The 14,448-nt window shown below is 29.3% G+C and overlaps 4 protein-coding genes and 1 non-coding gene across 6 annotated transcripts in view; 3 read left to right on the forward strand and 2 right to left on the reverse strand.

Annotated features, from left to right (window-relative positions):
- Positions 1-143: 143 nt before the first annotated feature.
- LOC127278771 (vacuolar protein sorting-associated protein 8 homolog) lies at positions 144-6,171 on the forward strand. The gene is made up of 15 exons (XM_051300630.1): positions 144-570; positions 761-1,036; positions 1,108-1,401; positions 1,469-1,687; positions 1,806-1,985; positions 2,072-2,326; positions 2,407-2,547; positions 2,611-3,066; positions 3,125-3,870; positions 3,958-4,345; positions 4,419-4,586; positions 4,654-4,801; positions 4,874-5,114; positions 5,193-5,406; positions 5,538-6,171. Exons 1-15 carry the CDS (start codon positions 493-495, stop codon positions 5,637-5,639), a joined length of 3,906 nt encoding a protein of 1,301 aa, XP_051156587.1. The 5' UTR covers positions 144-492; the 3' UTR covers positions 5,640-6,171.
- An 80-nt stretch (positions 6,172-6,251) lies between these two features.
- Positions 6,252-7,512, reverse strand: LOC127278810 (uncharacterized). The gene is made up of 4 exons (XM_051300708.1): positions 7,362-7,512; positions 7,068-7,277; positions 6,753-6,947; positions 6,252-6,668 (listed from the first exon to the last, which is right to left on the reverse strand). Exons 1-4 carry the CDS (start codon positions 7,470-7,472, stop codon positions 6,384-6,386), a joined length of 801 nt encoding a protein of 266 aa, XP_051156665.1. The 5' UTR covers positions 7,473-7,512; the 3' UTR covers positions 6,252-6,383.
- Positions 7,449-14,448, forward strand: part of LOC127278811 (Kv channel-interacting protein 1) — a 39,817-nt gene continuing 32,817 nt past the window's right edge. Inside the window, exons 1-2 of one of the 2 annotated variants that reach the window (XM_051300710.1) lie at positions 7,449-7,589; positions 7,861-7,916. In XM_051300710.1, coding sequence (XP_051156667.1) covers positions 7,866-7,916 — 51 coding nt within the window. In that variant the 5' untranslated portion in view covers positions 7,449-7,589; positions 7,861-7,865. Of the gene's footprint in view, positions 7,590-7,812; positions 7,917-14,448 lie in introns of those variants that run through there. The other variant, XM_051300711.1, reaches the window with a different exon arrangement.
- Positions 8,629-13,948, reverse strand: LOC127278804 (ubiquitin carboxyl-terminal hydrolase 36). The gene is made up of 7 exons (XM_051300693.1): positions 13,554-13,948; positions 12,362-12,920; positions 12,170-12,274; positions 11,869-12,095; positions 10,418-11,796; positions 10,195-10,328; positions 8,629-9,504 (listed from the first exon to the last, which is right to left on the reverse strand). Exons 2-7 carry the CDS (start codon positions 12,861-12,863, stop codon positions 9,185-9,187), a joined length of 2,667 nt encoding a protein of 888 aa, XP_051156650.1. The 5' UTR covers positions 12,864-12,920; positions 13,554-13,948; the 3' UTR covers positions 8,629-9,184.
- Trnaq-uug (transfer RNA glutamine (anticodon UUG)) lies at positions 14,370-14,441 on the forward strand. The gene has a single exon. It is a non-coding gene; the product is annotated as a tRNA-Gln (tRNA).

The following is a 14,448-nucleotide window of genomic DNA, read 5'->3' on the forward strand; positions in this document are numbered from 1 at the left end:
TAACTTTATAATCTTTTATTAATTAAATTTTATTTTCACCATTTTAAATGAGTAATTTAATTATAATATCATAAATGTTGACGTGCGACGTGTTGCGATGTAACTGAATGTAATAAACATAACGTAAAACGTAAGAGCTGTCACTCCTGCGGAACTGTCAACTGTCAGTTGATTAAATTTTCATAAATAAATTCAATAATTAATGTGAAAAGAAACGATAAAATTCATTGATTTATTAGTAAACTTTAAAAACAGTGAAAATCGATACATATCACAAATTTAATTTTCTTTTTATGGAAAATTATTAATTAAATATCAATTCTAACCTATAAATCAAGTGTTAGGTCTATACCGCTAAGGTTTTTTTTCGTGCAATAAATAAATATATAAAAAATAATATTAATTGTAATTTATACTCGTTTTACATCGGAATATAAATAATGTTTACGAGTTATCGACTGATATGAAAGACTTATGACAGATTAAATAAAAATGGCTGAGAATGGATCGGTGGACATTGGATCTCTTGAAAATCTTACAGCAGAAGCAATTAATTTGGAAATTGAAGAGGTAATTGATATTATTAATTATTTTCCTATTTGTAAAATCTATCTTTGTGCAAATTAGTTTTGAATTATTAATTTTTATTCATTTTCTCTTGTTTGATGATTAGTTTTAATTTTTATGATTTGAATTCAATAATTTACTTAGTAATAAACTAATTTGAGAATTAAGGGAAATTAAATGTTTTTTTTTTCAGCTCGACGATGCGGAATATGCAATACCAATTGTGGAGGAATTACCCTCCTTAGAAAGTATTTTAACAGAGCCGGATTGTGCTTCACTTTCGGGAACAGATGACGATATTGGTGCAGCATCTATTGATAAATTAGGTGGAAGTGAAACAGCCAGTGTCGGTAGTCTTTTATCATTAAATTCGCTGAGTAAACAAAGAACAACACAAACACCGGCTTCGGGAGCAATATTGAGACATGTGATTCTAAAAGGGATTTGTGCTCAAATTACATCTGCTTCTGTATGTAGATTTTCGTTTTTAATTCAAATTACTTTTGAAATATTTATAATGACTATTAATTTTTTTTTTAGGAAAAAATAAATGCAGGATTGGCGAGTGCAGTGGCAGCTGGGGGAAATATGTTAGTTATTGGAACTAGTCATGGTCTTGTTTTGGGTTTTGATTCAACTCAAACGTTAAGATGGTGTGATCAAGAAGCAAGACATCAGGGATCAGTTTCTGCATTGGGATTTAATCATGATGGAAGTCGATTGTTAGCTGGTTTTGCTAGGGGATATATTCTCATGATTGATAGTAGTAATGGCAAAGTTTTGCGAACATTGACTGATGTTCATCCACCGGGAACAGCTGTTTTGCATGTTAAAGTAAGTCTGTAATTTTTTATTTTAAATGTAGTTCTCTTTTTTTTTAACAATGTGTTTCTTTTTCAAGTTTACAGATTCTCCAAAATTGGCACTTTGCAGTGACAGTGGTGGTTCGGTTTTTGAATTAAATTTCACAAGAGTCATGGGTGTTCGTGGATGTGACAGTAAACTTTTATTTAGCGGAGCACGAGGAGAAGTTTGTACATTCGAACCTTTACTTCTTAATGATTTGCCAACGCATCCATTGAAAAATTATACACTCGTTGCAATGGCAACTTTATCAAAGGTTCTTTATATTTATTAATCTTATTTTTAATTTTTGTTATTTTTATTTGAATATTTTCATAATATTTATCTCATTAATGTTTGTTAATATTTTGTATTATAGAAATATAAATTTTCAGGTCATAGTCGTTTGCATAAGGCCAAGAATGAGAATTGTCCTTTGTCAAGCATTAACAGGTCCTGCTTTTGCGCCACCACAAGTTTCTTGGCAATTAGTCGTCATTCAAGCGGCAAATGCAACTCGAGTTATCGACCCAGTCCTGGCTCTTGGTCGAGACTCGGTTGTTCATTTTTATCAGGTACTTTATCATTTATTTTATTTTCTCTATTTTTATTCTCCTTTTTTAATTTCTGTTTTAATGTAATTAATTTTTTTTTAAAATAGGTTTGTACAGAATGCGAAATGAATTCGTACAGAATAAAATTAACTCCACTTCGTAAAGTAGTACTTCCATATACAATGAGTAATCTTCGATGGCTCAATGCAAGATCTCTGATAATATTAGACATTCAAGAAAGACTGCATTTATTGGACGTGAGAACGCAGGATGATTTAGAAACTTTAGATGTCAGTTGCGTTGGTATTTCGTACGCTTCGAGTCATTTTAAAGGCTTGACAACCGGAGGAAATGTCTCCAAGGTAGAATTTAGAAACACTTCTATTGCTAATTTTTTAACAGAAAAAATGTAATTTGAATTTTTGTTGTTAATAATTTTTAGGCAATGTCAATGGCTGGTGAACGAGCATGTTACAATACAGTCGTCACATTTGGAAGTCAACTTCTTCTTTTAGGAACAAAAAGTCTTCACGCTGTTTGTATAAGAACTTGGATGGAAAGATTGCGTCATTTAACGTTACAGGTAAGTTTCCTTTCTTCAGAGCGTGAATTTATTAAATTATTTTATTTTTTTTATTTTTTGCAGCGGCGTTTTCAAGAGGCATTGGCATTGGGACTTACATTTTATCAAGATAAAGGAAAAGCCGTGGTTGGTTTACGTGGCTCGAAGCAACGTCGAAAGCAAATAGCTAGAGATAAAGTTTGTCAGGTTCTTATTCAATATATGGACGAATTAAATAATTTATCGGCTAGTGATGCCACTGGAACGGAAATAGTTTCCTATTGTGTTGATTATTGTGTTCAACTTGAGAATACAGAATTACTCTTTGGACGATTGTGGGATCTTGTTTCTGAATCGGAAAATTTACAAGCAACTTATCTTTGTTGTTTGGAATCGCCTCTGCTTGAAGGCAGTATGCCACCGTCTCTACCACCTATTATTGCACAAAATTTTGTCACATTATATGAACAGGAGAATCGTTTAACTTCTCTACAGGCCGTTGTTATTTTACTCAAAGTCGATTGTCTCGATATACATCAAGTAAGTATAAAATTTCTCCCCTATTTTTAAAAATTTTAATTTAAAAAAAAATTTACAGGTGACAACAGTTTGTCGTAATAAAGGATTGTGGGAAGCATTGATACATTTACAAAAAACGGCTCTTGGTGATTTTACAGCTCCAATTCATCAACTCGTGCCCGTTTTACAAAATAAACTAGCCGATGAAAAAGAAGTACAATCCTATGAATGTATCACACTTGGAAATGCACTTTTAGTTTATTGCAGTTGTTGTCTAGCGGGACGTGATTTTCCAAAAGGTGAATTACCCGAGGGTTTACCAAAACGTGTGAAAGCCGATGTTTTGCGTGCATTACTTTCGCAACATTCGAGTCTTGCAACTGATACTGAACGACAATATCCTTATTTACGTACATTTTTGAAATTTGACGTTAAAGGATTTCTCGACGTTATTGCAATGGCTTTTCAAGAGCCTGAATTTACCACTGAAATGGGACTACGACAAAGACAGAGAATTGTTGATATTTTATTGACAATTGTAATGCCAAGTACACCACTTAGTTCGAATAATCCTGATTATTTAGTATATGGACAAAGAGTTATTGTTTTTATTTTTATTATTAATGAAGTTGCTGAGAATATGGTGAGTTTGGAGGGAAATGTTTTAAATAGAATTGTTGAAATTCTCGCCGCTGGCTCGGAACAAACTTGTTTAAGGGATTTTATAGAGGAGAAGGAAAATGCTATTCTTCAACTTATAGATTCCAGAAAATTGACAAATATGTCGGATACTACTTTATTGAATTTGTCACAGAGAGCAAATTTGTAAGATATATATTTTTTTAATTCGATTTTTCAGATTAATAAATTGTGTTTTGTATGTTTTTGATAATAATGTGTTTTTGATTTTAGTTTACGTGTTTCTGAATTACTTTACACTGATCGAGAAGAATGGTCATCGGTAATACGATGTTTAATAGCAGATCCGTCCCGACATGGTGAAATTTGGTCTCGTTTACAATTACTGCCAATAACATCACTTTATAGTGTTTTAATAACACACATCATATCACTTGTTGAAATTGATGCAAGCCAATTGGCCAATATAATAGCGAGTCGTGTTGCAACTAAATTAAATAAAATTCTCGAAAAACTTGAGGACAATTCAGTTTTACAGTATTCACTTTTGTCAGCACTATTTCAATTAATGCAATTTAAAGAAGAGGAAAGTAAATTGGAATTGTCCACTGAAATTTTAGAAAAATATTTAACTTTAATGTGTCAAGTTGAACCAGAATATGTGAGTTATTGTCAATTTATGATTTTAAATTTATTTATAACAAAAAAAATTATTATTACTTTTTTTTGTCAAGGTCGCTAGTCATCTACATGGATCTCACGGTTGTCGTTTGGATGAGGCCCTAAAAATAGTACAAAATACAAATCATAAAGATGGAGAAGCTATAATGTTGGAGAAACTTGGAAACTATGAGGAGGCTTTCAATTTACTCTTGAAAAGACTGGAAGAAAATTTATCACTGGTAATATAATTATGCAAATTTGAAAATATCTTTTTAATAAGAAGATTTTATAAAATCTTTTTTTCAGTGTTGTCAAACAAACGTTTCGGATGTTAACGCTGTTCAAATAACAACACAATTGGCTGCCTTGTGCCGAAGAGCGGCTGGTACTCTCGATTGGATGCCACTTGTTGAGACTGTACTTCATCCACATTCCGATAATAATATTCATAAAGGTATTTTTGATTTATTCTGTTGTTCTTTTAAATAATTTAAAAAAAAAACTTTTTTATTCATACTATTTACAGCTGAAAAATTAAGAGGAAAACTGTTAAAAATTGTATTGGAATCTTTAAGCGGTACCACAGCTCTGTCAATGGTTTTGGAGCAAATTTTAAAACATCCACTAGCCACTAGTGGAACAATCGGTGATATTAGACAATTGCTTACTAGTGTTTTGACGCATTCGAGATACGAGCAAACATTAGTGGAAACCACATCGAGGCTTGTCAGTTTGGAAATACATGAAGCTCTTAAACGAACTTTGAGGTAAAAACGAATACAAATTTAAAGAAAAAATTGTAAATTACACTAGAACCTTGTTTATTAAAATTTTAATAATTTTAGGGACAGTGGAAAAGGTTGCTCAAGTAATTCGCTGACTTGTCCAATATGTAGACAAAAATTTGCTAATTGTACAGAATATATAGTGATTTTTGGATGCGGTCATGGATATCACGTTGAATGCTTATCAGAATCGAAAGTCTGCTATAAATGTTTAAATACAAAAGGCTGGACCAATAAACCAGTAAATTTTACAATACCACCTCATCGACCACCGGTAATAATAATAATAATAAATATTTTCAATATTTCTGAATTACAAAATGTATCTTTTAAAAATATTTTTTGCATTCCTATCTAATTTTTTTTTTTTAGTAGTTATTTATTTTTGCGTTAATTTTTTTTTAGGAAAAACGTCAATTACAACCACCAACATTTATGCGCAACAAGGATACATCCTTGAGATTAGCGCCACCAATTCCATGGCCAGATTTGGAAGGCATTTTTTAATCTAGTCCCGCAATAAAAAAAAGAACTGTTATTATTCATTGATAAAAGCGAAGATAACGCATATTATAATTAAGAATTTCGAAAAGCTTCTGTATTTTTCATACATTGAAAGCTGTATAGTTTAGAAAATATTTATTTCCAATGTTCATCAGAATATATATTATATATATATATATAGTAAAATATTTTACCAAGACAGGAGTAAATATTACGAAAGAATATTTAAAAAAAAAAATATTTTCCTCTGCCTTTCAGAATTTTATCAATATAGAGATATTTATCAATGGAACTATAAAATTGATCTACAATCAATAATTATATACAATAGATATATATTGTCCTATATATAGTTATTCTTTACTCTTAAATTAACAGAAAAAAAGAAAGAAAAATCTATATATATATATAAACTGTTCTCTGTTTTTCGAAATATTAATTTCCTTCTGTTTGCTTTTCAATACTCTTAAATCATGTATTTATAAAACATTGTAAATTATTACATATAAATATGTATATTTTTTAAAAATTTTAACATCTTTTTTGTTACAATTTCTTTCTTGCAAATTCCAATCTTTTTTTAAAAGGATTTTTTCTTTTTGAAAACAAAAAATATATTATTATTAAAAATATTTATTTATTTTTACATAAATTTGTAGACAATACTATATATCTTCACTGAACATAGAAAAACATTGACGATATAAATAATTTTAAATTAACATATATAATATTTAAAGTTTCTTTTTAACATTCACAAATATTTAGACGATTCTTTACTTTTTGTCTAATTATTCTAGTGATAAAAATTGGTCTCCTTAGTGCATTTGTTTTTAAAACAAATTCAGGATTAATTGGCTTTAAGCCAATAAGTTCTCCTGTTAATAATTTTGATACATAAGGAAAAACGGTTAATTCCTCACATTTTGAATTAAATCGAATAAATTCATTATTGTTAACGAAATTATTAATCGATGAAATGAGATTGTTTATACGTGGTGCAATATCGCGGATTGGCATCAGTAATTGAACCTTTTTTTTGGGAATGATAAAAGAAAAAGATATTAAAAATAAAATAAATAATTTGGAAAATTAATTAAAAATAACAAAATTTACCTCATGATCGCAATTAGCTATGATCTCTATTAATCGATAAATTTCATTCCAAATGTAAAATCCTTTTTCAATACATTGTTGATTACAATTGCATATTGAAAATTGTAACATTAGTTTAATTTCATCGGCATCAATTTGAATTTTTCTCAAAATTGATCGAGTTGATATTCGAACTCTACAATAATGCAAGTTTCCCTACGAATATAAATAAATAATTATATGAAAAGAAAATAGAAATAATAATAATAACAATAATTTTATATTCTTATGGACAAATATTCTTTGAGATTTAAAGTAACTGAAGAGTATTTGTACCTCATTTATTGCTGCCTGCCATCGTGAAGAAACATCTTCCACGAAATCCTTTAGATTATAATTCACACAGTAATGAGTGTGTGATAAACTGGTAAGTGACTTAATTTTATTATTTAATTCATTTGAAATTTCATTGAATTCATCTAATTCATTATCTAATTCATTGTGAATACTTTCAATATTTAACTTTTCCAATTGGACATTTGCAAGCTACAAAAATCATATCAGCATTTAATATAATACAAATATGAATCTAGTTATATCAATATTTATATCAGAAAAACAATAACTTACAATTTTTTCTATTCTTTCTAGAAGTCTTGTGCACGTAAATTCATATTCATCTTGAACAACAAAAAATGGACTTTTTTTCCATGAGTCTACTAAATAATCTGAATCCTCCATTTTTGTAACTTTCTGGTATATTCATGCGACACAAATCAAAACAAAAGAACAACTAGTCGAAAACTGTGTGTGTTTACCTTCATTTGACATTGTGGAAAAAAAATGTAAATACCAAAGGTAAATATAATGAAGAGAATATATAAATTAGAATAAAAATAATAATTTCATCAATATTAATAAAATAATCAAAACAATATCGATCCTGAAGAAATTGAGTTTCATCAAATTTTAGTTCTAATTTTAAAATCTTTTAAAAAAATTTGAGTATTGTACCTAAAGAAAAAAAAAACTACTTATACAAATTTTTTAAAAGATGACAAAAAGAAAGCAAACATTTTTTTTAAATTCATTCCTTTTTATTGAATATATTTTTTTTTTAATTTTATAGCAAATATGCGGATATACATACATTATACAGACGTCGTTTTACTGAAGACAGCTCTGGTAAGTATGTAAATCAAGTCAGACGTCGATTACATTATTTATAATGTTGATGTTTAATGTCTAGCTATTTCTTTTAATTATTTTTTTTTTCTTTAATGTTTCGTAGGTCTAACTTTTTGGCTAGTATTAATTTATAGAATAATATAACGAGGTATTATAAATTGGAGCAGACTATGAATAAGAAACTTATCACCGTCTCATAGTATTTGCTTCAACAATTAATTAATTCTCACATTCACATTCTCTTTTTTTCTCTCTCTCTCACTCTCTCTTTCTTTCTTTCGGTCTATCTCAAAAATTTCATTCTCTTTTCGCCATAAGAATTGATCTTATAATTAAACAATTTAAATTAATTCCTTAAATGGCTTCTTATTTAAGCGGGCATCAAAATGTTCTCACATTCTTTCATACATTTTTTAAAATCCATTAATTGATTAATCAATATTAGAGTCATGATATTCGATGATCTTTCAAAAAAATATTCTGCGAATATACAACAAGACCCTTGGAAATATACAATACAATTATCATCATCTTGCGGTTTTTTTTTATTTTTTAATAATCGATGAACTATAACCGCTAGATCAGTATAAGTAACTATACTTTTTCTTTAACTACATCTGGGAACCGAGTATCATAATTTTTTTTTTTTATATTGCTATAGAATAAAGGAGGACGGATCGCATTTCTTTTTGCGAAAAAATCGAGCATATAATATAAGGAACTTTTATTGATATTTTTATTAGTAATTATATCCCACAAATAAAATCTAAAAAAAAAAACTCATGTTCACTAAAAGTACATGAAAAACATGCATTTTCTATTTAGAGAAAAAAAAGTATATTAAATAAAAGAAACACGACAATTCCCCCTAAAATTTTTTCGGTTTTTATTTTAGACATAAAAAATGGTCTAAAACCGTTTTTTACCCCTCTCTTTGTTTCTCTCCTTCTCTCTCACTCTATCTATCTCTTTTTACATATCCTCGATAAAAGCAGAAACGAAAAAATCTGTCTTTTTTTTATTAGATTTTTTTTTTGTTAATCTATTTAAAACGAGGATAGAGTGTTCTAGCAGTCAAAACATGTCAATAGTCTTGAGAAAATATTCAATTAATTCGAAATGCAACGTTGGCTGCGAATTATTTTTATCCACTAAATTCTCATTCGTCGAAATATTGAGAAAATCGACAATTTTTAAATGAAAAAAAAATCAATTATATAGAACGCTCATTTTTAAAAAGCGCATTTCACTGCACTTTTCCTTTTCTATCTGCGTTGCCAGTGATTGCGATTTTGACTTTGATTATATCTGTGATAATTGGGCCTATTATTGTATCGTGCTCTATTATGAGATGATGTATTGTAATAATTTCTTCGATGATAACCCATTGGACGTTGTCCGCTTTTCATATTTTGATATTCTTGAAATACATTAAAACGATTATATTCACGATGAATTTTCATTTTCTTCGTGCGACCTCTATCGATTTCTTCATCGTCAGGATCCAAATGACGTTTCCTTTCTTGTCGTCTTTCGTCATCAACTTCTCGTTCTAATCGCGATCTTCCGCCATTCCAATTCGTTACTGTAAAAACGAATCAAATTTTCAACATTTCTGTTCCAAATATAAAAAAAAAAAAATTGAATTTTATAGTCTCATTAAAATTTTTTCTTAAAATAATGTTTATTTTTCAAATTGATTTTTAATAACCTTTCAAATGAGTGAATTTTTAATGAGTAAAGTAGTTTTTGTTTTATGTATATTTGTATTTTTAATGTCTATACATATATTTAACGAATTTGATACAATATTTTACAAAAAAATTCTTTTTCTTCAGTGAAAAATAGAAACATTTTTTTAAACTATAAAACAAAATAAACTTTAGAATTTATATCTTAGGAAAACAGTTTTCAAATAAATAATTCACACGTTAAACTAACGCGAAAAATGAATAATGTAGTAAATAATTAATGAAATAAAATAAATACGAATCAATCAGATTATTGTGAAAATTTTCCAAAATTTTCTCCCGTGTATATCTTTTTTTAAATAATAATCTTGAATTTTGTTGGCAATTTTTATTTTTTTCCGAGAACATATTATTAAATTTAATTTTATTCTCTCTGAAATTTTTGCGAATAAGTTTTTTTTTCTCTATGGAAGATGAGAATTTTGTTTTTGTAATGAAAATATCATCAATTAAAGTTTTCATAGGACGTGATGTTAATATAATTTTGAAAGGTTTAGAAACCTCTTTCTTTTTTGTGTACTGACCAGAATTACTTCCATAACCACGATGCGATGTCTTCAATAAATGTGACACCGTTTCGGAACGATTTGTCCCATTAAAATCACGAAATGCCGCGGCATTTGGAGTTGAATTGTAATTGTATTTTCCATTATCTTCCCTGAAAAATTAAGAAATAAAATTAAGAATCGTATAAATCATGGTAAATTGTAAAAATAAAGCGATAAAGAATTTAAAAAATAAACTCACCGATTGTTATCAGTAACGGACCATCCATTTGGAATGGCCGTTGAAGATGGTGCCTGAGTATCCTTTGAAACTTGCCAACCATTACTGCTAGCCGCTAAAGATCCATCATCGTTGTTTTTTGCTTTTGTTGGACTAAACCATTTATCCTTGCCATTGTTTTCCATTTTTCCATTACTATCAAATTTTCCATTTTGATGATGTTTTGGCGATGTATTTTGATGATTTTTATTAATTCCATTACCATTAACAGTTCCATTATTTTGCTTTGTTGTCTGAAGTATACCACTATAAACAGACTTTGAAAATGGCGTAAAACCATTTCCATTCGACTTAAACGACGATGATGAATCTTTGGATGAATTTGTTCCTGATTTTATTGGCGATTCATTTTTCGGAGTTAGCACTTTTTGGCTATTACCACTATTAAATGGATTTGGTTTCAAATTATTAGTATTCTCGGAATTATTTTGTGATTTCGATGTACTAATGGAATTATTTTCATCATCGTCACTCGATCCATCGTATGGTACTAAACTACTACCATTCAATACTTTGCCATTTTTCGAATGTAACACTAAACGTGGTTGAGATTTTTCCTGTATTTTTTGAGGTAATAAAGGACCAATGAAATTGGAACTCTTTTGACCGTTAGTACTGTGAAGACCATTGGTTTTTTGTGGCGATGACGAGGTTGACGACGACGACGACGTAGATTGACAATTAATTGATTGATTCAGTTCTTTATGTTTTGAGCCATTATTGTCAAAACCATTTTGTGTAACAATACCCGATGTCGAGGGTTTTGCCGCAAGTTTCTCGGCATTATTTATTGTAATTGGTGAAAAATTTTTCGCCGTTAATGATCCATTTACTTTGATATTTTGATGACTATTCAAATGATTTTGATTCTCAGGTTCCATTTCAAAAATCATTATATAAGCATTTGTATTCAATACTGTATTTAAGCTTATTTGACGAACAGACGAATCATCGAATGTATAATATTTCCCTGATGATACTTGGGCAACGGCTGTATAATGACCGCAATTAACTGAAGGTCCCATGTGTGTTACCATTGATGTTAATTTATAATTCAATTTTTTCTGTGGTTCACCTTTTTCACGCCACAAATATGGACCCATATCAACTGTTTGTTTGAATCCAATATTCTTCATATTCTTACCACCCATATGACTGAATCGTTTAAGTTGTACGCAAAGCACTTTTGGTGGTCTTTCTAAACTAAATTGTTTAGTGGCAGGAACTCGTCGCTTACATGCTTCGCATTTATAGTCATTGTTATCTAAATGCTCTTGACTAAAATAACTAGAAAGCGCTTCATCTAAAGTATTTGCTTTCCTGATATCAACCAATAAGTCCTGCAAAAATATTTATTTTCATTAACAATTTAATTAAAAAATAAATTTTATTTTTATATGATTATAATTTACCTGAAAATGTGAAAATGTCGTCGATATATGATCGCACTGGAGGCACTTTACTTCTGTGCGAAAATAACCGCCAAAAATTTGATTCACCGGTGTTGTTTCCTTTGAATAATTGTCTAATTTAGTTGCCTTATGTCTTATCAAGTATGCTTTCTCCATTCCCTCCAATAAATAACGTAAAAATTCGTGAGCATCTTCTTGGTCTCCCGGTGACATAGTTCTACAAATTACTATCAAGAAAAAAAGAAAATTAATTTCAATATTCATCTAATTTGTAAATTACAAATTAATAAAAAATACTCACGTTTAAGTTTATTATAAATGAGAAATGGTCTGAAAGCATCCCCCGTCTTTTGATGGCTAAATTTTAAAGTCTTTGCCATGGAACAAGTAAGGCACTCACCTCCATCTAAAATACAATTATTCAAAGAAATGATTAAAACAATAAATGAAAATTAAAAATTAAAATAAGGTTTAAAAACAAAAAATATCTTACCATTCTGATCACAACCTGAGCTATGGTGACTGTCAGATAATAGCCAATTAACAAGAGCCGGAACATGAAAAAGAGCCTGCAGTGTGCTATTTAAATAGCATGAATTACTGACATTTATCATTCCAGCGCCAATTGGAAAATTGTCTTTCCATCCTAAAACAATTTTATTCGCTGGATATAAAACGGATTTTGCTTCCGGTAATGTGGGTTCAGTCTTTCTGGCGTTTGTTCGTTTTGAACATGAGGCACCCTCTTTCATATTTCCACTATCCGTTATTTCCGTATTGATAGTATAAAAAGTCGCAATCTTCAATTTAATAGGATCAAGTCCTTCTCTGGCCTTACAGGTCTGTGCTTTCTTTTCGTATTCAATACTACTTTCCGCAATTCGTGAAATACTGTCCGCTATTGTAATCGACAGGTCGTCTGATTTAGACTGGCTATTCTCCAAACTGTTGCGGAGGACCACCGCGACGGAATCGCAAATACTAACAGCAGGCATAACTATTTTTTTATTTTAATTTGTTTTCGATACTTTATAAAAAAATTACTCACAGATCTGTAAAACAAAAAAATATTTTTAAATTAATTTTTCATAAAGTCTTACATTCAGAGTCTTTAATTGTCCTCCAAATATTAAATAAAAATTTAAAAAATTATTAAATTACACATTTCGACAATAATTGAAGTATATAATATTTTACGAAATTCGTAATTCGCAAGAAAATGAAAGTTCAGCAATATTGTGTATATGTGCTTTAATGACAAGTATTTACATAACCTAGATTTAGCAAAACACATGGTTATTTAAATGAACACATCAATATTATTAAAAACCACTTTAACACCAATCAAATAAAATATCACATTTAATTATTAAATTTTACCACCCTTAATCCATAATATTTCGTAAAAAAAATTCAAAAACAATGAATAATTCCAAATCATGGAAATATGACCTTCAAATAAAGTATAAAATGTCGATAATTGTATTTATATGAAACAATAAAATTAAAAGCATAAAGATTAATTACACAAGGGAACAAAAACATCGACAATTGTAGACTCCCGTGAAGAAAATGTAATGCTGTTTTTGAGAGAAAGAGAGAAAAAAAAATTGGGGCATGTGTATAAAGAACACGCGGCATGCCCGAGAAAGCAGACACCGCGCCAACTTTATTTCATTGTTTACCTTCTCTTTTATGATACACAATCACCATCATTTCTAATAGGAATTTCATCTTGCAACTTGAATCACCATTAAACAAAGTGTTTATTGTGATAATACTGATCACAGGATAGATGAATTATCGATTATAAATGATTTCCAAGTTCTGCATATTTTAATGCGGTTGCCGGATAAGAATTGGGCGCGTGTCCATCCACGTCGAAGATAATCATGAATTTAACACATTAGTTCGTATCACTCACTCTTTTTAAATTATCAAGATTAAAAAGCTCACTTATACCGTTTTTTTTGTTCATCCAAAGCTTCTCTTATCGCACGGGCACAACATTTTTTTCGATTAAATTTCTTAGTACGCGAAAACAATCAGATTCTACTTCACCATGATGGCGGCCATTTGCAATTTCATTGACTGCAAATATCAATGGTCAAATCAGCAACCATTTTTCATCTAATTTTTCAAAAGTACATTCTTTTATTAAACAATTCATGTAATATAAACATCTCATTAAGCATTTATTATCATTTTTATGAAAGAATTACTAAAAGTATGTTACAATTAAGTGTGAAAAATTTGAATATTAAATAATTTAACGATCACAGTGGTTGACGGCATTTCCACGATCGCAGGAAGTTTCGTAACCAAGCAAGCGATGATAGTATAACAAAATTTTCAAGCCTGACAATTAATTTTGTAAATTTAAGATATTAAGGTAAGTCAGAGTCTATTTGTTTAAACATTAAAATATTAATATTAATTAATAATGCTTTTTTAAAATTATCCCCACTTTAAGATATCGTTTAAAATTATTTCGTACAACTGGCCGCGTGGTGTAATGGTTAGCACTCTGGACTTTGAATCCAGCGATCCGAGTTCAAATCTCGGCGGGGCCTTGATATT

This window comes from Leptopilina boulardi, unplaced genomic scaffold, assembly GCF_019393585.1.
Source record: "Leptopilina boulardi isolate dan_hultmark-lab unplaced genomic scaffold, ZJU_Lbou_2.1 LbouV2_211, whole genome shotgun sequence".
Classification (NCBI taxonomy): Eukaryota; Metazoa; Arthropoda; class Insecta; order Hymenoptera; family Figitidae; genus Leptopilina; species Leptopilina boulardi.

What these genes read in the sequence shown, in the direction of transcription:
- LOC127278771 (XM_051300630.1), top strand. Translation starts at nt 493, where the DNA reads ATGGCTGAGAATGGATCGGTGGACATTGGATCTCTTGAAAATCTTACA. An exon ending in TTGTCACAGAGAGCAAATTT is followed by an intron (nt 3,871 to 3,957) that starts GTAAGATATATA and finishes TTTTGATTTTAG; the next exon opens with TTTACGTGTTTCTGAATTAC. An exon ending in GTCAAGTTGAACCAGAATAT is followed by an intron (nt 4,346 to 4,418) that starts GTGAGTTATTGT and finishes TTTTTTGTCAAG; the next exon opens with GTCGCTAGTCATCTACATGG.
- LOC127278810 (XM_051300708.1), bottom strand. Translation starts at nt 7,472, where the DNA reads ATGGAGGATTCAGATTATTTAGTAGACTCATGGAAAAAAAGTCCATTT. An exon ending in TAGAAAGAATAGAAAAAATT is followed by an intron (nt 7,278 to 7,361) that starts GTAAGTTATTGT and finishes TGATTTTTGTAG; the next exon opens with CTTGCAAATGTCCAATTGGA. An exon ending in TAGCTAATTGCGATCATGAG is followed by an intron (nt 6,669 to 6,752) that starts GTAAATTTTGTT and finishes CCCAAAAAAAAG; the next exon opens with GTTCAATTACTGATGCCAAT.
- LOC127278804 (XM_051300693.1), bottom strand. Translation starts at nt 12,863, where the DNA reads ATGCCTGCTGTTAGTATTTGCGATTCCGTCGCGGTGGTCCTCCGCAAC. An exon ending in CTCAGGTTGTGATCAGAATG is followed by an intron (nt 12,275 to 12,361) that starts GTAAGATATTTT and finishes ATTGTATTTTAG; the next exon opens with ATGGAGGTGAGTGCCTTACT. An exon ending in TGGTTATGGAAGTAATTCTG is followed by an intron (nt 9,505 to 10,194) that starts GTCAGTACACAA and finishes TCGTTTTTACAG; the next exon opens with TAACGAATTGGAATGGCGGA.